The sequence below is a fragment of the Perca fluviatilis genome, chromosome 9, assembly GCF_010015445.1.
Source record: "Perca fluviatilis chromosome 9, GENO_Pfluv_1.0, whole genome shotgun sequence".
NCBI lineage: Eukaryota > Metazoa > Chordata > Actinopteri > Perciformes > Percidae > Perca > Perca fluviatilis.
In genome coordinates, this window is record NC_053120.1 from 4,058,800 (window position 1) to 4,081,745 (window position 22,946).

Here is a 22,946-nt window from a genome sequence, read left to right on the forward strand (position 1 = left end):
AAGGCCAAAAAAAAACACCACAAACCATGTCAAGCACTTTGTAACATCGCAGTATGAATAAAGTTTATTGTCATTATTATTATGTTTTATAAAAGGTGAGAGTGTGTGTGTGTTTGTGTGTCTGTCTGTCTGTGTGTCTGTCTGTGTGTCTGTCTGTCTGTCTGTGTGTGTGTGTGCGTAGTGTAGGTGTGTGTGTTAGTGAGTGTGTGTGTGTGTGTGTGCGCATGTAGGTATGCGTGTATATGTGTGTCTGTCTGTGTGTGTCTCGGTTGTGTGTGTGTGTGTATCTGGCGTGTTGTCTGTGTGTGTATGTGTCTCTGAGCGTGTGTGTGTGAGTCTGATGTGTGAGTCGTGTGTAGGTCTGTGTGTGTTCTCTTTGTGTGTGTGTGTGTATCTGCAGTGTGTGTGTATATGTGCGCTGTATATGTGTGCGTGTATATGTGTCTCCGCGTTGTGTGTGTGTGTGTATTTGTGTGTATATGTGTGTGTGTCTCTGTGTGTCTGTCTGTGTGTGTGTGTGTGTGTGTGTTCCTCTCTGTGTGTCCTCTGTGTGTCTGTCTGTGTGTGTGTGTGTGTGTGTGTGTGTGCTCTCTCTGTCTGTGTGTGTGTGTATATGTGTGTGTGTCTCTCTCTCTGTCTGTGTGTGTCTGTGTGGTGGTGTGTGTGTGTCTGCAGGTGAGAGACGTACTGTCGAAGCTCTCCGGCTTGATGAGGATGTTGAAGTAGGTTTCTTCAGCTGCTCAGAGAACATGTTGAAGACGCCTCGGTCGGCCCTGAACTCCCGCTCAGATGATCCACGCATCAGCTTCAACAGCAGCTGAAAACACGAGAAGGGGAAGTCAGAGAGGGGCTAACGTAACTCAAGCAGAGGAAACGTTATAAATAGTGGTTTTACTTAACGCGGAACTACAACGTGACATTCAACAGTTGCACGCAGGTCGTTAAAAAGACTTTGCAGCAGGATTATTTCTCTATGTCTCTTTCATTTTCTTCCTCTTTCGTGTCTTCGTTTCCTTGTTTTTCTCACGTCTTGCTTTTGAATTGAATCTATACTAATTAAAAGAACATGTTTGGCGAAGGAAAATCATGTTTTACGCGGAGCTACAATGTGAGATTTTTCAGTAAGGCCTCCTGCACGCTGGCTGCGTGGCGTTTTCTATGTCTTTGCACACCAGAAACGTGTCTGACGCGGCGCTGCTGCTGCTGCTAGCCTCATTTAATTTTCATTTATTTGATCGGGACAAATGCTCATTGATCAACAGACAAATTACTTGCTGTAAACAAGCCAGAGTTAGCTACAAGGGCTAGTTTCCATCTGTTGTCCCTAGCCAGGTCTTAACAGGCAACCCTGAAATACAAAAATCAATACAAATACACTATAAATCTAATACAGTAGCAATGTAATAAATACAGCAGACATTTTAAAACAATGTGAATATACCCTCAAAACAGACAATATGTTGCCCACCTCATATAATCATAAAGTGAAGTATAAATAAATAAAAAAAATAAAAAAATAAAAGCATGTTCATGGGCTTAAGTATTTGATGTATGATTACAATTGCAATTGTCCCTAATCCAAGACTTCTATATGTTTTTTTAAAGAGGAGAGACTATTACACTCCCTTAATTCATTGGGCAGACTATTCCAAACAAAGTGTGGCTCTGACAGAAAAGGCTGTGCTTCCAATCCTACTTTTTCTAAATTGAACTATGCAGTCCCCTCTGGTGGTTGCTGTGGTTACTCTATTGACCTTATCTTTCTGTTTTATAAACTGGCACAGTGGTGCTGGAGCTAGCCCACGGAGTACCTTAAAGACAAGACAGGCATCACCTCGTCTGGACACATGGATGTTTCCCATAAACATAAATATATTCTGATCTGATTACAGCAAAGACAACGTCTGCAGTATTGACGGCAAAATAGGCTCCAGAATATTTCCTTCTGTATTGACAGGTGCAATATTAGAAAATTGATAAATTATTTATTATAATTTTTTTAAATTACATTTATATATCTGCATTTATGTCAAAACCTCGAGACTTTCAAACATCAACATGTCATTTATTATTATACTATATATTTATTAATATGTATTTGTGTCTAAACGACATAAAAACATCTTTTCGTTTTCTAGTTTGCCTGGAAACACGCTGGTGTGTCGCGTGAAAAATAGGCGTCGGTTCTATTTCTAGCGTGCACGTGTGTGTGTGTGTGTTTGTGTCAGTGAGTGTGTGTGAGTGTGTGTATGTATGTATGTATGTATGTATGTGTGTGTGTGTGTGTGTGTGTGTGTGTGTGTGTCAGTGAGTGTGTGTGTGTGAGTGTGTGTGTGTGTGTGTGTGTGTGTGTCTGAGTGTGTGTATGTATGTATGTGTGTGTGTTTGTGTGTATGTAGTGTGTGTGTGTCTGTGCCGCTGTGTGTGTGTGTGTGTGTCTGTGCCTGTGTGTGTGTGTGTGTGTGTGTGTGTGTGCGTGTGTGTCTGTGCCGTTGTGTGTGTGTGTGTCTGTCTGTGCCTGTGTGTGTGTGTTTCTCTGTGTGCTGTGTGTCTGTGTGTGTGTGTGTGTGTGTGTGTGTGTGTCTGCTGTCTGTGCTGTGTGTGTGTGTGCGCTGTGTCTGTGCCTGTGTGTGTGTGTGTGTCTCTGTGTGTGTGTGTGTGTGTCTGTGCCGTGTGTGTGTGTGTGTGTGTGTGTGTGTGTGTGTGTGTGCCTGTGTGTGTACATCTCCTCACCGGTAGTTTGTGGTTGAAGCCCTTCAGGCGGACCACCAGTCCGTGCTCTCCGGCCACCAGCTTGTACTCCAGCTGAGCCACGTCGGCCTCGTAGGCCGGCTCGGCCAGGTTGTGAGCCAAGACGTTCACGAAGAGGTCGAACAGAACCAGACTGGAAGAGACGACGACAGCGTGGTTAGACACGGCACACGTTTACCTGGCGTGGATCTATGATGTGTGAGAGTAACGTTAGTCTTACTTCTCGGGACTCTTCTGAATGATCGGGGAGATCAGGTTGAAACGAATATAAGCTGAAAGACATTAGACACCAGATCATGTTCATTTATATTTACTGAAAGAGGCATTTACTGTCTAGATTAGACTCAGCTGGAGTACAAGCTGGTGGCCGGACACACACACACGCACGCACGCACACACACACACACACACACACACACACGACGCACGCGACGCATCACACGACGCATCGCACACGCGACACACGCACACACGCACACACGCGACACACACACACACACACACACACACACAGACTGAACACACACACACACACACACACACACACACACACACACAGACAAATACAAACAACACACACACTGACACACACACACGCACAAAGAGACACACACACACACACTCTCTCTCTCTCTCAGCACACACACACACACACACACACACACACACACACACACACACACACACACACACACACACACACACACACACACACACACACACAGACTCCTTTAAGTTTCATATCTTAAGTTTGTATTTTTATACATTTTATTTATCAGAACTTGAATATATTTTGATGTTCTGTTGTAACAATAAAACAAACAAGTTTATTTTTGAGGACTCTTAAATAACTACAAATAACTAATGTTAGGGAAATCTGTTTATTGTTACGTAATTTATATATATTTTTTTAAATATACTGTCTATCGCCCGATATATCGGAATATCAGATTTTTTAAATCACCAAATATTTGTATCGATATCGGCCTTAAAATCCTTTTATCGGGTCGGGCTCTAGTCTAGATCCACAACGCTTTTAACTTTTATTGAGAGACTAGATCCCCCTGGACTCACCTTTGGGGATCTTAAACTTGTTGTCCTTCTTGTACCACAGACAGCCCGCCGCTGTTCACGGTCCGGATGGGAAACTCGGAGTCCGACAGTCCGCACTTTCAGGGTGAAATCAGTCGCTGCAGCACGAAGAAGAAGAAGAAGAAGAAGAAGAAGAAGAAGAAGAAAAACAACAATCATCAATGTGATAAACTGAACAGCTGATCATGTTGGATTCATGTTTTTACTTTGTATCAGGGATGCAATCAATCCAGGATTTGGGTTCATATTCGGCTGAAATATTGGGCTTTTGACCGGTTTCTGGTTTCTGTTGAACCTTAGAACTTCTTCACAGGGAACCGTGGACATGGATCTGGTGAACAGAACAAGTTGTTGTTTGGCAGAACTTTCAGTCAAAAGAAGGCCATTCAAGTCCAGCTACATGTTCTATCTGCTCAATGCTGATTGGTCTGGTGGTGGCGAGGACCCTAAACCAGTGTTTCTCAAATGGGGTCCGTGGTACCCCTAGGGGTACTTTAGAGGACTGCAGGGGGTACGCTGAGATATTTAACTAAATGTTTAATAGTAACGGAGGCTGTTGTCCAGAACATTGTTCCTCTTTATGTAGAATTTTTTTTTCCTACCAAAAATGTGACATTTGTGTCTCCTTCTTTGGACCTAAACTTGCCTTCCTTCCTGTCCTTCTACTTTTAACAAGTTTCTCTTTCTTTTTTTTTTTTCTTCACTGTTTTTGAAGTTTTTAAACTATTTTGACCTATTATTGCCTTACTTTACTTCCTTCTTTGTACCATCTTTTCCAAGTTTTTGTCTCCTTTTTCCATTAGCACTTAATTATTAATTTTTTTTATTACAAGGCTGTTGTTTAGTAAATCTATCGCTGACAGCTGTACTGTTCTCTGTTTATAGACACCTTTTTTCTACCGAAATGATTAGCGCGGTCAGGGGGTACTTGGCTTAAAGAAACAATTCCAAAGGGGTACATTATTGAAAAAGTTTGAGAACCAGTGCCCTAAACTACACACAACATGGCCGCTGTTACAACATCTGGTCTGAAACATCTGAAAGAATAATGAAGTTGTACCGAAGGAATCTCCAGACAGCAGCCAGAATGCAGCAACTTCAGGCACGACAGTCCCTGTTTACTTCATTCATGTGTTTACTGGGTTCATGGACTGAGGATGGGAGGAGTAGCAGCACCATCTCAACCGGGATTCAGGATCTCGGGCCGAAACCCCAAAAATCTGGATTCGTGCATCCCTAGTTGTATAGTGTCATGTTTAGTTGTGTTTATACGGACCGATGAATCTGTTCTCAGCAGGAAGGTGGAGTTCAGAGTTGAGTTCAAAGTCTCCCGTCCAGCGCTGACTCCACTCCTCCGGGATGTCTGAGGAGAAGAAACAAACACACCCCAAGATTAAAATAACTACTGTTTCATCATATTTAGTAAGTTAGTTAGTTAGTTAGACTTTTATGTCACTTCAACGGTCACTTCAAAAAGGACACGTGGTGATATTTATTAAAGCCGCAACTAACGATTATATTCAGTCAAATAATCTTTGGATTATTTTCTGGATTAATGGATGAGTTGTTTGGTCTCTAAATTGTCCAAAAATGGTGAAAAATATGGATCAGTGTTTCCTAAAAAGCCCAACATGACGTCTTCAAATGTCTTGTTTTGTCCCCAAATCAAAGATATTCAGTTTCCTGTCCCAGAGGAGAGAAGACACTAGAACAATATTCACATTTAACACACTGGAATCAGAGAATTTTCACTGTTTTTACATTAAAATATGACCTGTCTGTGTGTGTGTGTGTGTGTGTGTGTGTGTGTGTGTGTGTGTGTGTGTGTGTGTGTGTGTGTGTGTGTGTGTGTGTGTGTGTGTGTGTGTGTGTGTGTGTGTGTGTGTGTGTGTGAGAAAGAGAGTCTGTGTGTGTGTGTGTGTGTGTGTGTGTGTGTGTGTGTGTGTGTGTGTGTGTGTGTGTGTGTGAGTGAGTCTGTGTGTGCGAGTGTGTGTGAGTGAGTGAGTCTAAGTGTGTGTGTGTTTGTTTGTGTGTGTGTGTGTGTGTGAGTCTGTGTGTGTGATTGAGTCTGAGTGAGTGTGTGTGTGTGTGTGTCTGTGTGTGTGTGTGTGAAAAAGAGTGTGTGTGTGTGTGTGAAAGAGTCTGTGTGTGTGCGTGTGTCCGTGAGATTGAGTCTGAGTGTGTGTGTGTGTGTGTGTGTGTATATGAGTGTGAGTGTGTGTGTGTGCATGTGCGTGTGTCCGTGTGTGTGTGTGTTTGTGTGAGTGTGAGTCTGTGTGTGTGATTGAGTCTGAGTGTGTGTGTGTGTGTGTGTGTGAGAAAAAGAGTGTGTGTGTGAAAAAGAGTCTGTGTGTGTGCTGCAGGTGCTGTGTCCTGTGTGTGTGTGGAGATTGAGTCTGAGTGTGTGTGTGTGTGTGTGAGAAAAAGAGTGTGTTTGTGTGTGTGTGTGTGTGTGAAAAAGAGTCTGTGTGTGTGCGGTGTCCGGTGTGTGTGGGGAGATTGAGTCTGGAGTGTGTGTGTGTGTGTGTGTGTGTGTGTGTGTGTGTGCTGCCTCATACCCCCTCCTCACTGTAGCAGGTACCAACCACTCTCTCTGAGTGGACAGTGACCTCGTTCTCCCGGTGAGAGCAGCAGCAGGTTAGCTCTGTCGGGTGTCAGCGGCGACAGAGCACGCTGATCACCCTGAACACAACACGCATTAAACACTTTTAACACACAGTCTTAAAAGTACGCGGCGGTCCCCCAAATATGCGCGTTAAACAAAAGTTGGACTCTGGGTCCATTCACACAAAAGACCCTAGGTTGCATTTTGGCATTTTTACGCTTTAAGGAGTAAATCTCGCTAGCTGCCAGTGAGCCAGTGTGTTCCGGACTTTTCTAAACGGTGCATGTGTGGACGGGTTAGGTTTTTCTGATATAAAAGGGTACATGTGTACGCAGGGATTAAGCCTCAGACTGACTCTTGGATCAGGTATTTTGGTCTTTCGGTCTTGTTACTCGCGGGTCAAACTCAAACATGAGCTGGTCTCCCGGTCAGGAAGTCCCTCTTTGGGGAACAGCTGCATGTTCTCACAGATGTTCTCCACAAACTCAATGGGATCTGTCTTGTCAAACCCAGAGACAACATGTCTTAAATCACATATTTCACACACATTAATGTCCCCATATTTGTTCAATGTTGGTATAGAGACAAGTACGTAGCATTTATAGTGTAAGATCATTTGTAACACATCAACATTTTGGTGTCAATGTCAACAATTTCTAACTTGAAAATATACAGGAGAGAGCATGCTGCACATATGCTTGATTATTAGCAGAACCCAAATAGATTGAAAATTTATTTTTTGTACAGTTTTTAAGTGTGATCCAGAACACACACACACACACACACATATTACACACACTCCTCTCACACACACACACACAGTCTCACACACACACACAGTCTCACACACAAACACATAGTCTCACACACACACACACATATAAGTCTCACACACACACACTCTCTCACACACCGACTATCTTAAATTTTAATTTAATTTGTTTAAAATCTTCATAAACCCTCGGAAACATAATGCGCCCACAGATTGAGCGCTGCGCTGATTATTATTGATTATTTGGTTAAAACCAGTTTTGTGTTTGTATCTGAAGGATCTCTCATTTAATTTAAACTATTATTTCTATCCCTGTGATTATGATGATTATGGGAGCTTTAACAACTGTTGAATTGTTTCCCTGCAAATTGCATCATCACAGAGAAGAAGCTGATTCATTTTCACACAACAACAACAACATCTGATTGTTAATCACCTGACTGACTGACTGTGTTGTCATTTAGCCGCAAACACTTTAACCGTTAGGAGAGAGCGGATATCCCCGGCCGAGGGACAGATGAAGACATGAAAAGGGGGAGAGAGAGAGAGAGAGAGAGAGTGAGAGAGAGAGAGAGAGTGAGAGAGAGAGAGAGAGAGAGAGAGAGAGAGAGAGAGAAGAGTGAGAGAGAGAGAGGAGTGAGAGAGAGAGTGAGAGAGAGAGAGTGAGAGAAGAGAGAGAGAGAGTGAGAGAGAGAGAGAGAGTGAGAGAGAGAGAGAGAGAGAGAGAGAGAGGGGGATGACATGCAGCAAAGGGTTGCAGGTTGGAGTCAAACCGGCCGCTGTGTTGAGGGGGTTAACCTTGTATAATGGCTCGGCTTCTACCAACTGAGCTTATCCGGCCAGCTTATTTAGTCAAATTTGATGAAAAAAAACGATTTATTTTAATTTTTATTAAATTTATGACACAAATTCAATACACTTTAATACTGATGATGGTTTATTGACTTACATGACCCTTTGGTGAAGGTTGAACCCGATTTTAGGGATATGAAAACATTTGAAGATACTCCAGGAAATGACATCACAATAAGCGTGAGAGAAAACACCAAAGTAGGCACTGGGGAGCATTTCTATTGCAGAGTTTAAAGGGTTATGGATGGTGATATAGATGATTTGTGCGTTGTGTCTGAGCTTGCAGTACCTGCTCCTGATAGTGGAACTCGCGTTTCTCGATCTTCTGAATTTCCTCATAGATCCTGGAAAAGAACAAAGAAGTTTGCTGAAATATAAAACTTTATAGCTTACAAGACACTGAGGAACAAACAGCGACATAAATGTACAAATATCAGTGTGTTTATATGCACATTATAAGGTTATTGTTGGCTTTTATAATTACTTTTCAAATCCTAGTTTCACGTCAATGTGGATTTGAAGTATTTTTTTCAGGTTTAGAGATAATTTTTACATGTGTGCTTGTGCAGCAGAATGAGGGAAAGGTTGTTACTGCAGCGGTGCATCATGGAAAAAGTGTGTTTGTGGCGGAGCCTGACCTCTGCTGCGGCCGAGAGTCTGGAGCATCTTTCAGGTACTGGAACACTAAATGGACACACCTGCACAGAGACAAAAATATTAAGTAATTTAGAAAAAATTTACAACTAAGTTGAATATATTGAGAACAAAAAGGAGAGAAAAAAAAAAAAAAGTCACATATTTTAGAAAAAGTCAAATATTTTGTCCGCTTCCTCCGCGTCGCTTTCTCTCTATCTTTGGGAAATGAAGCGGTGTTCGGAAACGCCGAGATCTTTACACCATCTGATGGAAAACTAGGGTTATTATGTAGAACCGATTCCTACTTGAATCGGTTAAAAATCACGATTCCATCGCTTTTATCGGAATCGCTTTGGAGGATTTGGTTTCAGATCTGATTACTGGTTCCAAATTTAACATGCGAGAGTTTAGGTTCTCAGATGCACCGTGCTCAGCTGTCTTGCAGCCGGAGCAGAGTAAGCGGTGCTCTGGGGGCTTTATTTTACGAGAAAAAGCTCCGGCCAAATCGAATCGAGATGAGATGAGAACCAGAATCGAACGGAAGAATCGAATAATTGAATCAGAATCAGTAATATCCAAACGATGCCCAACCCCACGGAAAACAGTAACTGGGAAGCCGAATTCCACCGCGTACCTAATGCGGCGTCTTCTGGTTTTGTTTCGTCAGTCCGCCAACGCCATACCACACCGACCAAGAGAAGCGGCGCGCTTTTCTTGCCTGATTCGAGCTTCCTTCCACTCCCTGCCGGGCCTGTTGTACCAGGGCTCAGGGAGCGGCTTTGAGCAGAGGCATCAAACACCTGGAGCTGAGAAGCTTAAAGTTCTGTCCAATCCCAATGCCTGAGAAAGATAGACATGTGCATGTTAACCTGGTAGAAGTTCTGGTAGCCCTGGTTGGTGAGGGTGATGGAGATGGAGAAGATGGAGTAGGTGGTGTTCTGGTCGAAACCCGCCCTCGCTGTTTCCCCTCAACAGAGCCAGAGCCCAGCACCTGAAAACACACACACACACACACACACACACACACACACACACAGAAACCACACCATTACGACAGGCACAACACACAGCCACACACACACACACACACACACGGACAGACCGAACACACACACACACACACACACACACACACACACACACACACACACAGACAGAAACAGAAACAGACACACGACAGGCACACACACACACACACACACACACACACACACACACACACACACACACACACACACACACACACACACACACACACACACACACACACACAGGCACAGACAGACAGACACACACACACATAGAAACAGACACACACGCAGAAACAGCACACACGCATGCAGACACACAGCCACACACACACAGGCACAGACAGACAGACAGACACACACACACAGACACACACACAGACACACACACACACCCACACACACAGAAACAGACACATCAACAGACATCGCTACAGACACACACACACACACACGCATGCAACCACACACACGCACACACACACACACAGACACACACATAAGCACAGACACACAGGCGCACACACACGCACACACACAGAAACACGCACAACCCCACACACGCACAGACGCACACAATAATAATAACAATAACACACACATGGCACACACACAGGCAAACACACACTGAGTCCCGCGCACTTATTTAACATTTACTGTCAGTTAATTCTCACTCACTTCTTCCTGAGCAGAGACAAGATGCTGCCGGTGCCCTCGTGGTCCAATCAGCAGGAGATGTAGTGAAGAGGCTTCACTCTGACAACAACAAAATAAAACACACAAACTGAAACTGAAGGTGCGCATTACCCCACTAACGGCTACTCCAGCTTGTTTCTCCACTGCCGACTGCAGCGCACCCTACTTTAATACTGACCAATGTCAAAGATTGTTGTTCATATCAGTCACTTTAGACACAAAACATAGGATAATAGGGTCCAGGGTTGAAAAGAACTAAAATTACCCTTTAATCCAGCTTCTTCATTTTTAAACCGCATATTTTTTTATACATTAGTCATTGGTGCAGAGTTTTAAAGCTGTGTTGGAGTCCCACTCACCGTAGTGCTTCACCTGTGGCGGTACGCCCAGCTGATGGTCAGAGCTGCTGAACCTTCCTCACAGGGACAACTGCAACACACACGCTAACGTATGAGCATGTAGTGTTAGATGTAGGGCTCTATGTTGCACCCAGCGGCAGCACAGCAAACCCGACCGACTGACCCCCTTTTACCACTTCCATCAAACTAGCAAAGTGGATTGGACACGACTCTTAAACGCACCTGCACCAGGCTTCCAAAAACCGTGCCAGATCGTTAAAATAGGACCTGTAGTCTGGTGTAACCAGCCCGCTTCCAGGATAAAGCCTGAAATCCAGCGAGATGTCAGGCTTTGCCTCTTCACCTCTAAACTTCTGTGTGTTGCTGTTCTCAAAACAACAACAACAACAACCTTCGCAGCGATCAGCTACACGCTGAAAATCGAAAATTTGGAAGAAGATTTGACGGTGTAATAAGGCAGGTCTGCTCGGTTCTTCGGGAATGATTGAAAGATTTACTAAGAATATATGTTTAGGGCGCTTCTCTAACTGGGACGAGTTAGCATGTTTGTTCATCAGTTATAGAAAAGTGTATTACAACAGGCCAGGTAAAGATACAGATGGAGAGCCATCCTGCATATACCGCAGGGTTATAGGATTATTTTTCTAAGAGTAAAGGCTGTTTTATGCTTCATGCTAACTCCACACCGCCGCCTCCTACGTGTCGCGGACTTTCGAGTTCCCATACCGGGTTGCTTTGCATCAAGGTGCATTTCACCGCCATTGAAACGCTTAGGGTGTCGCCAGTCTGTGTCGCCACCAACGTAAACGCCACTCAGAATGGCAAACACCCATAGACCTTTTGTGCTAAAATATTAATCTTATTTGTTTTGCCCTTCGCTTAGATTTTGTAAAAGTATCGAGAAATAGACGAGTAAAATCCATGATTGAGCTAGTTACTGTAACCAGAAAAATAAGCCTGAGGTTATTTTGCAGGCAGTCTGCCAGCCAGTTTATGTCATGTTAGCAAGTTATTTATCAGTTTTAAAATGTATGTATGTATTAATTATTAGCCCTCCTATTTATTTCCACAATTGTTTTTATATATTTTATTTTATCGTTCCTTCTTCCTCTATGGTGTTATCACGTGTTATATACGGTGGCTAAGCGTTGGTGTAAAACCCTCACCACCATCAGCTCCATCGGCGTGTTCTCGAGGAGGTTCTTCAGCCCGACTGCAACACAAACATTCAGACACATCAGACCGAGAGCCGCAGCGGCGAGGAAGAGATATTCTGGCGTTAGGGCGTCATAGCAGCCCTACCTGGTAGTAGGCGGTCACCTCGAGTTGTCTCCTTTGTTGAGAGACTTGACTTTACAGAGGTGTTGTTGGTGAAAATGTCGGACAATCGATCTTTCGTCGTCATTTCGCGTCCATCGTTCAACCATCGAATCATTCGATCGAAATCGTTCGTCATCCGTCATTCGTCGTCAGAATTCATGAACAAAAGACAAATCGAAAGACAAAGATCGCTCGAGAGACAAATAAAGATCGTTTTCGCTCGAAGATCGAACAAACAGAACAAAGTCTTTCGAACAAAGATAGTCGCGTCGGATTATTCCATCAGGATCAGAACTTCCGGAGAATATCGTTATTTCAAAAAAACCTTCGATGAAATGCAGAAACTCTTTGGACTCCTGCAGAGGAAACAAGGTCGAATTACAGGGACCCGTTCAGACACAACGACAGGAACTCAGCACACCACTGGGTGCAAGAGGAGTTGGTTTAGAAAGGTCTACCTACCTACCTACTATACACTAGGACGGTGGTTCTCAGAGTAAGGAGTGCATTGTCCTAGGGGTCCTCTGGAGGACTGCAGAAGTGCATTGTCCTAAGGGGTCCTCTGGAGGACTGCGGGGGAGTGCGTGTCCCCTAGGGGTACTCTGGAGGGACTGCAGGGGGTACGTGTCCCCTAGGGGTCCCTCTGGAGGACTGTAGGGAGTGCGATGTCCCCAAAGGGTCCTTGGAGGACTGGGGAGTGCGTGTCCCCTAGGGGTCCTCTGGAGGACTGTAGAGATGCGTGTCCCCCTAGGGGTCCTCTGGAGGAGACTGTAGGGGTGCGTGTCCCCCTAGGGGAGTACTCTGGAGGACGTGCAGGGAGTGCGTGTCCCCTAGGGGTCCTCTGGAGGGACTGCAGGGGGTGTCACTGTTTTTTTTCTTCTGTTTGTCACTTTAAAGTAAGTTTTTGCGCTTTTGTCACTGTTTTTAGACCTCTTCTTTCCTCCCTTCCTTCCTTCCTTCCTTTTTCTACTGTCTTCTTTTTGTCCAAGTTTGTCGAAGTTTTTTTTGCTTTTTTCAAAAACAATTCTGCCTTTTCAAGGTTTTGTCACTTTTTTGAAGTTTGTCTTCCTTCTTTTTAATGTGTGTTTTTTTTTTATAAGTCTGTGCCAGCTTTTCGAAGTTTTTGTCTCCGTTTTTCTAAGTTTTTGATACTATTTTCCACCTATTCTTGCCTTACTTTCCTATCTTTCTACTGACTTTTTCCAAGATTTTGTTGCCTTTTTTCATCAGCATTTAAATGTTTTTCAGTTACATGGCTGGTTAGGGGGTACCTGGTTTAAAAACACAATTCAAATGGGGTATTTTATTTTTAAAAAGCTTGAGAACCAGTGCTCTAGAAGACTCTGAAAAGACTTTAAAAAGACTTTTATTTTCTGTAATTTCTTTGAACTATTCTCAACATAAAAAGAGTTTTCCTGTTTGTGTTTCTGCGTCTCACCGTGCTGGGTGAAGTTTCCCTGCACCGCCCTCAACGAACAGCTCCGCCTTCAGCCGGTTGGCCGAACGCCGTGAAGGTAGATCACAGTCAGACCCTTGGTGACGGCCTGGTACTTCCTGGATGACCGACCAGCGACTGTGCTCCAGGATCTGCAGACGCACGTCTCTGCAGAGACACGCAGGAGAAGGAGAAAAACACTAGCTGAGTCTTTGTTTCCTGAGGCAGTATTAGGGCTGGGCGATATGGAGTAAATCAGATATCACGATATTCTTGACCAAATACCTTGATATCGATATTGCGACGATATTCTAGGGTTGACAATTTGTGCTAGATTTTAGATAAATTATCATCAGTAATGTGGACATAATGTCTAAGTGGGGAAAAGGCAAATAATAGAATAGTTACAACAGTCTGGTAAGATCAGAAAAGTACATCACTTTACTGTAACACAGCCTTTAAAACCAGGAGAAGACACTTATGTCATATCACGACATTACGATATCCCAAATCTAAGACGATATCTAGTCTCATATCACGATATCGATATAATATCCATATATTGCCCAGCCCTAGGCAGTATGCAGTTAGAGATTCAGCTACATGCATAGACCTTAAATTAATGTGTGGCATTTATGGAAAAATCGGAAAAATGAGTTCCTGAGTGGGAAAATTCAGACTTTTATTAACATTGTGAGATGGACATGCCTTGGCGGAGAGCTGCACTTTCCAAGTGCCCTTCTAGTTATAATTGTTTTTATGTCATATTATTGTTTGTATTATTTTAGGGGGAAAAGGCCAAAAAAAAACACCACAAACCATGTCAAGCACTTTGTAACATCGCAGTATGAATAAAGTTTATTGTCATTATTATTATGTTTTATAAAAGGTGAGAGTGTGTGTGTGTTTGTGTGTCTGTCTGTCTGTGTGTCTGTCTGTGTGTCTGTCTGTCTGTCTGTGTGTGTGTGTGCGTGTATGTGTAGGTGTGTGTGTTAGTGAGTGTGTGTGTGTGGGTGTGTGTGCATGTAGGTATGCGTGTATATGTGTGTCTGTCTGTGTGTGTCTCTGTGTGTGTGTGTGTGTGTATCTGCGTGTGTCTGTGTGTGTATGTGTCTCTGAGTGCGTGTGTGTGTGTGAGTCTGAGTGTGTGAGTCTGTGCGTGTGTCTGTGTGTGTCTCTTTGTGTGTGTGTGTGTATCTGCATGTGTGTGTGTATATGTGTGCGTGTATATGTGTGCGTGTATATGTGTCTGCGTGCGTGTGTGTGTATGTGTGTGTGTGTGTGTATATGTGTGTGTGTCTCTCTGTGTGTCTGTGTGTGTGTGTGTGTGTGTGTGTCTCTCTCTGTGTGTCTCTCTGTGTGTCTGTCTGTGTGTGTGTGTGTGTGTGTGTGTGTGTCTCTCTCTCTGTCTGTGTGTGTGTGTATATGTGTGTGTGTCTCTCTCTCTGTCTGTGTGTGTCTGTGTGTGCGTGTGTGTGTGTGTGTCTGCAGTGTGAGAGACGTACTTGCCGAGTCTCTCCGGCTTGATGAGGATGTTGAAGTAGGTTTTCTTCAGCTGCTCAGAGAACATGTTGAAGACGCCCGGGTCGGCCCTGAACTCCGCCAGATGATCCACGATCAGCTTCAACAGCAGCTGAAAACACGAGGAGGGAAGTCAGAGAGGGGCTAACGTAACTAAGCAGAGGAAACGTTATAAATAGTGTTTTACGAACGCGGAACTACAACGTGACATTCAACAGTTGCACGCAGGTCGTTAAAAAGACTTTGCAGCAGGATTATTTCTCTATGTCTCTTTCATTTTCTTCCTCTTTCGTGTCTTCGTTTCCTTGTTTTTCTCACGTCTTGCTTTTGAATTGAATCTATACTAATTAAAAGAACATGTTTGGCGAAGGAAAATCATGTTTTCTGTGAGGACTACAATGTGAGGTTTTTTCAGTAAGGCCTCCTGCACGCTGGCTGCGTGGCGTTTTCTATGTCTTTGCACACCAGAAACGTGTCTGACGCGGCGCTGCTGCTGCTGCTAGCCTCATTTCATTTTCATTTATTTGATCGGGACAAATGCTCATTGATCAACAGACAAATTACTTGCTGTAAACAAGCCAGAGTTAGCTACAAGGGCTAGTTTCCATCTGTTGTCCCTAGCCAGGTCTTAACAGGCAACCCTGAAATACAAAAATCAATACAAATACACTATAAATCTAATACAGTAGCAATGTAATAAATACAGCAGAAATTTTAAAACAATGTGAATATACCCTCAAAACAGACAATATGTTGCCCACCTCATATAATCATAAAATGAAGTATAAATAAATAAAAAAAATAAAAAAATAAAAGCATGTTCATGGGCTTAAGTATTTGATGTATGATTACAATTGTAATTGTCCCTAATCCAAGACTTCTATATGTTTTTTAAAAGAGGAGAGACTATTACACTCCCTTAATTCATTGGGCAGACTATTCCAAACAAAGTGTGGCTCTGACAGAAAAGGCTGTGCTTCCAATCCTACTTTTTCTAAATTGAACTATGCAGTCCCCTCTGGTGGTTGCTGTGGTTACTCTATTGACCTTATCTTTCTGTTTTATAAACTGACACAGTGGTGCTGGAGCTAGCCCACGGAGTACCTTAAAGACAAGACAGGCATCACCTCGTCTGGATACATGGATGTTTCCCATAAACATAAATATATTCTGATCTGATTACAGCAAAGCAACGTCTGCAGTATTGACGGCAAAATAGGCTCCAGAATATTTCCTTCTGTATTGACAGGTGCAATATTAGAAAATTGATAAATTATTTATTATAATTTTTTTAAATTACATTTATATATCTGCATTTATGTCAAAACCTCGAGACTTTCAAACATCAACATGTCATTTATTATTATACTATATATTTATTAATATGTATTTGTGTCTAAACGACATAAAACATCTTTTCGTTTTCTAGTTTGCCTGGAAACACGCTGGTGTGTCAGCGTGAAAAATGAAGCTCGGTTCTATTTCTAGCGTGCGGTGTGTGTGTGTGTTTGTGTCAGTGAGTGTGTCTGAGTGTGTGTATGTATGTATGTATGTATGTATGTGTGTGTGTGTGTGTGTGTGTGTGTGTCTGTGTGTCTGTGTCAGTGAGTGTGTCTCAGTGAGTGTGTGTGTGAGTGAGTGAGTGTGTCTGAGTGTGTGTATGTATGTATGTGTGTGTGTTTGTGTGTGTATGTATGTGTGTGTGTGTCTGTGCCTGTGTGTGTGTGTGTGTGTCTGTGTGTGTGTGTGTGTGTGTGTGTGTGTGTGTGTGTGTGTCGTGTGTCTGTGCCTGTGTGTGTGTGTGTGTCTGTCTGTGCCTGTGTGTGTGTGTCTCTGTGTGCCTGTGTGTGTGTGTGTCTGTGTGTGTGTGTGTGTGTGTGTGTGTGTGTCTGTGCGTCTGTGCTGTGTGTGTGTGTGTGTGCGTGTGTGTCTGTGCCTGTGTGTGTGTGTCTCTGTGTGTGTGTGTCTGTGTGTCTGTGCCTGTGTGTGTGTGTGTGTGTGTGTGTGGTGTGTGCCTGTGTGTGCCTGTGTGTGTACATCTCCTCACCGGTAGTTTGTGGTTGAAGCCCTTCAGGCGGACCACCAGTCCGTGCTCTCCGGCCACCAGCTTGTACTCCAGCTGAGCCCACGTCGGCCTCGTAGGCCCGGCTCGGCCAGGTGTGAGCCAAGACGTTCACGAAGAGGTCGAACAGAACCAGACTGGAAAGAAAGACGACAGCGTAGGTTAGACACGGCACCACGTTTACCTGGCGTGGATCTATGATGTGTGAGAGTAGCGTTAGTCTTACTTCTCGGGACTCTTCTGAATGATCGGGGGAGATCAGGTTGAAACGAATATAAGCTGAAAGACATTAGACACCAGATCATGTTCATTTATATTTACTGAAAAGAGGCATTTACTGTCTAGATTAGACTCAGCTGGAGTACAAGCTGGTGGCGGACACACACACACACACACACGCACTGCACAGCACACACGCACCGCCACGCGCCGCACGCACGCACGCGCCTTACTGCACACGCCACACATGCGCCTGCACACACACACACACACACACACACAGACGGCCAACACACACACACACACACACACACACACACAGACAAATACAAACATACACACATCACCCACGCACAAAGAACACACACACACACACTCTCTCTCTCTCTCTCGCAGCGCACACACACACACACACACACACTCAGACTCTCACACACACACACACACACACACACACACACACACACACACACACTCAACACTAAGTTTCATATCTTAAGTTTGTATTTTTATACATTTTATTTATCAGAACTTGAATATATTTTGATGTTCTGTTGTAACAATAAAACAAACAAGTTTATTTTTGAGGACTCTTAAATAACTACAAATAACTAATGTTAGGGAAATCTGTTTATTGTTACGTAATTTATATATATTTTTTTAAATATACTGTCTATCGCCCGATATATCGGAATATCAGATTTTTTTAAATCACCAAATATTTGTATCGATATCGGCCTTAAAAATCCTTTATCGGTCGGGCTCTAGTCTAGATCCACAACGTTTTAACTTTTTAATGTGAGACTAGATCCCCCCTGGACTCACCTTTGGGGATCTTAAACTTGTTGTCCTTCTTGTACCACAGACAGCCGCGCTCGCTGTTCACGGTCCGGATGGGAAACTCGGAGTCCGGACAGTCCGACTCTTTCAGGGTGAAATCAGTCGCTGCAGCACGAAGAAGAAGAAGAAGAAAAACAACAATCATCAATGTGATAAACTGAACAGCTGATCATGTTGGATTCATGTTTTTACTTTTGTATCAGGGATGCACCGAATCCAGGATTTGGGTTCATATTCGGCTGAATATTGGGCTTTTTGACGGGTTTCTTGTTTCTGTTGAACCTTAGAACTTCTTCACAGGGAACCGTGGACATGGATCTGGTGAACAGAACAAGTTGTTGTTTGGCAGAACTTTCAGTCAAAAGAAGGCCATTCAAGTCCAGCTACATGTTCTATCTGCTCAATGCTGATTGGTCTGGTGGTGGCGAGGACCCTAAACCAGTGTTTCTCAAATGGGAGTCCGTGTACCCCTAGGGGTACTTTAGAGGACTGCAGGGGGTACGTGAGATATTTAACTAAATGTTTAATAGTAACGAGGCTGTTGTCCAGAACATTGTTCCTCTTTATGTAGAATTTTTTTTTTTTCCTACCAAAAATGTGACATTTGTGTCTCCTTCTTTGGACCTAAACTTGCCTTCCTTCCTGTCCTTCTACTTTTAACAAGTTTCTCTCTTTTTTCTTCTTATGTCACTGTTTAAACTATTTTGACCTATTATTGCCTTACTTTACTTCCTTCTTTGTACCATCTTTTTCCAAGTTTTTGTCTCTTTTTCCCATTAGCATTTAATTATTAATTTTTTTTTATTACAAGGCTGTTGTTTAGTAAATCTATCGCTGACAGCGCTGTACTGTTCCTGTTTATAGACACCTTTTTTTTCTACCGAAAATGATTAGCGCTGGTCAGGGGGGTACTTGGCTTAAAGAAACAATTCCAAAGGGGTACATTATTGAAAAAAGTTTGAGAACCAGTGCCCTAAACTACACACAACATGGCCGCTGTTACAACATCTGGTCTGAAACATCTGAAAGAATACGAGTTGTGCACGAAGGAATCTCCAGACAGCAGCCAGAATGCAGCAACGTCAGGTACGACAGTCCCTGTTTACTTCATTCATGTGTTTACTGGGTTCATGGACTGAGGATGGGAGGAGGAGTCAGCACAATCTCAACCAGGGGATTCAGGATTCAGCCGAAACCCCCAAAATCTGGATTCGGTGCATCCCTAGTTGTGTAGTGTCATGTTTAGTCGTGTTCATACGGACCGATGAATCTGTTCTCAGCAGGAAGGTGGAGTTCAGAGTTGAGTTCAAAGTCTCCCGTCCAGCGCTGACTCCACTCCTCCGGGATGTCTGAGGAGAAGAAACAAACACACCCCAAGATTAAAATAACTACTGTTTCATCATATTTAGTAAGTTAGTTAGTTAGTTAGACTTTTATGTCACTTCAACGGTCACTTCAAAAAGGACACGTGGTGATATTTATTAAAGCCGCAACTAACGATTATATTCAGTCAAATAATCTTTGGATTATTTTCTGGATTAATGGATGAGTTGTTTGGTCTCTAAATTGTCCAAAAATGGTGAAAAATATGGATCAGTGTTTCTTAAAAGCCCAACAGCGACGTCTTCAAATGTCTTGTTTTGTCCCCAAATCAAAGATATTCAGTTTCCTGTCCCAGAGGAGAGAAGAGACTAGAACAATATTCACATTTAACACACTGGAATCAGAGGAATTTTCACTGTTTTACATTAAAATATGACCTGTCTGTGTGTGTGGGTGTGTGTGTGTGTGTGTTGTGTGTTGTGTGTGTGTGTGTGTGGTGTTTAAGAGGTCTGTGTGTGTGTGTGTGTGTGTGTGTGTGTGTGTGTGTGTGTTGTTAGAGAGGAGTCTGTGTGTGTGTGTGTGTGTGTGTGTGTGTGTGTGTGTGTGTGTGTGTGTGTGTGTGTGTGTAGGTGAGTCTGTGTGTGCGAGTGTGTGTGTGTGAGTGAGTCTAAGTGTGTGTGTGTTTGTTTGTGTGTGTGTGTGTGTGTGAGTCTGTGTGTGTGATTGAGTCTGAGTGTGTGTGTGTGTGTGTGTCTGTGTGTGTGTGTGTGAAAAAGAGTGTGTGTGTGTGTGTGTGTGTGAAAGAGTCTGTGTGTGTGCGTGTGTCCGTGAGATTGAGTCTGAGTGTGTGTGTGTGTGTGTGTGTATATGGAGTTGAGTTGTTGTTGTGTGTATGTCGTGTGTCCGTGTGTGTGTGTGTTTGTGTGAGTGTGAGTCTGTGTGTGTGATTGAGTCTGAGTGTGTGTGTGTGTGTGTGTGTGAGAAAAAGAGTGTGTGTGTGTGAAAAAGAGTCTGTGTGTGTGCGTGTGTGCGTGTGTCCGTGTGTGTGTGAGATTGAGTCTGAGTGTGTGTGTGTGTGTGTGTGAAAAAGAGTGTGTGTGTGTGTGTGTGTGTGTGTGAAAAAGAGTCTGTGTGTGTGCGTGTGTCCGTGTGTGTGTGAGATTGAGTCTGAGTGTGTGTGTGTGTGTGTGTGTGTGTGTGTGTGCGCGTCTCATACCCTCCTCACTGTAGCAGGTACCGAACCACTTCTCTCTGAGTGGACAGTGACCTTCGTTCTCCGGTGAGAGCAGCAGCAGGTTAGCTCTGTCGGGTGTCAGCGGCGACAGAGCAGCGCTGATCACCTGAACACAACACGCATTAAACACTTTTTAACACACAGTCTTAAAAGTGGCGTTTCCGTCCTAAATATGCGTTTAAACAAAAGTTGGACTCGGGTCCATTCACACAAAGACCCTAGGTTGCATTTTGGCATTTTTACGCTTTAAGGAGTAAATCTCGTCAGCGTCAGTGAGCCAGTGTGCTCCGTGACTTTTCTAAACGGTGCATGTGTGGACGGGTTAGGTTTTTCTGATATAAAAGTACATGTGTACGTGTGGATTAAGCCTCAGACTGACTCTGGATCAGGTATTTTGGTCTTTCGGTCTTGTTACCTGCGGGTCAAACTCAAACATGAGCTGGTCTCCGGTCAGGAAGTCCTCTTTGGGGAACAGCTGCATGTTCTCACAGATGTTCTCCACAAACTCGATGGGATCTGTCTGTCAAACCCAGAGACAACATGTCTTAAATCACATATTTACACACATTAATGTCCCCATATTTGTTCAATGTTGGTATAGAGACAAGTACGTAGCATTTATAGTGTAAGATCATTTGTAACACATCAACATTTTTGTGTCAATGTCAACAATTTCTAACTTGAAAATATACAGGAGAGAGCATGCTGCACATATGCTTGATTATTAGCAGACCCAAATAGATTGAAAATTTATTTTTTTGTACAGTTTTTTTGCGGTGATCCAGAACACACACACACACACACACACACCACACACACTCTCTCACACACACACACACAGTCTCACACACACACACAGTCTCACACACAAACACATAGTCTCACACACACACGCACACATATAGTCTCTCACACACACACACACACTCTCTCACACACCCGGACTATCTTAAATTTTAATTTAATTTGTTTAAAATCTGCGTAAACCCTTCGGAAACATAATGCGTCCACAGATTGAGCGTGGCGCTGATTATTATTGATTATTTGGTTAAAACCAGTTTTGTGTTTGTATCTGAAGGATCTCATTTAATTTAAACTATTATTTCTATCCCTGTGATTATGATGATTATGGGAGCTCTAACAACTGTTGAATTGTTTCCCTGCAAATTGCATCATCACAGAGAAGAAGCTGATTAATTTTCACACAACAACAACAACATCTGATTGTTAATCACCTGACTGACTGTGTTGTCATTTAGCCGTAAACACTTTAACCGTTAGAGAGAGCGGATATCCTGCCGACAGGACAGATGAAGACATGAAAAGGGGAGAGAGAGAGAGAGAGAGAGAGAGAGAGAGAGTGAGAGTGAGAGAGTGAGAGAGAGTAGGAGAGAGTGAGAGAGTGAGAGAGAGAGAGTGAGAGAGAGTGAGAGAGAGAGAGAGAGAGAGAGAGAGAGAGAGGGGGGGGATGACATGCAGCAAAGGGTTGCAGGTTGGAGTCAAACCTGGGGCCGCTGTGTTGAGGGGTTAACTTCTGTATACGGGCGCCCGCTCTACCAACTGAGCTATCCGGGCGCGCTATTTAGTCAAATTTGATGAAAAAAAAACGATTTATTTTAATTTTTTATTAAATTTATGACACAAATTCAATACTTTTAATACTGATGATGGTTTATTGACTTACATGACCCTTTGGTTTAGGTTGTACTGATTTTAGGGATATGAAAACATTTGAAGATACTCCAGGAAATGACATCACAATAAGCCGAGAGAGAAAACACCAAAGTAGGCACTGGCGGAGCATTTCTATTGCAGAGTTTAAAGGGTTATGGATGGTGATATAGATGATTTTGTGCGCTGTGTCTGAGCTGCAGTACCTGCTCCTGATAGTGGAACTCGTTGGCTTCGATCTTCTGAATTTCCTCATAGATCCTGGAAAAGAACAAAGAAGTTTGCTGAAATATAAAACTTTATAGCGCTACAAGACACTGAGGAACAAACAAGGACATAAATGTACAAATATCAGTGTGTTTATATGCACATTATAAGGTTATTGTTGGCTTTTATAATTACTTTTCAAATCCTAGTTTTCATGTCAATGTGGATTTGAAGTATTTTTTATGTGTGCTTGTGCAGCAGAATGAGGGAAAGGTTGTTACTGCAGCGGTGCATCATGGTACCCAGAATAAGTGTGTTTGTGC

The 22,946-nt window shown here is 43.2% G+C and overlaps 1 protein-coding gene across 1 annotated transcript in view; it reads right to left on the bottom strand.

Moving 5' to 3' along the window:
- The window catches only part of LOC120565914 (nardilysin-like), a 52,072-nt gene that overhangs the window by 10,416 nt on the left and 18,710 nt on the right, over nucleotides 1-22,946 (bottom strand). The window contains 10 exon segments of the mRNA XM_039812032.1: nucleotides 15,052-15,179; nucleotides 17,115-17,192; nucleotides 17,194-17,266; nucleotides 17,356-17,381; nucleotides 17,383-17,408; nucleotides 18,174-18,293; nucleotides 19,451-19,537; nucleotides 20,728-20,851; nucleotides 21,161-21,265; nucleotides 22,623-22,677. Of these exon segments, the coding sequence (XP_039667966.1) occupies nucleotides 15,052-15,179; nucleotides 17,115-17,192; nucleotides 17,194-17,266; nucleotides 17,356-17,381; nucleotides 17,383-17,408; nucleotides 18,174-18,293; nucleotides 19,451-19,537; nucleotides 20,728-20,851; nucleotides 21,161-21,265; nucleotides 22,623-22,677 (822 nt within the window).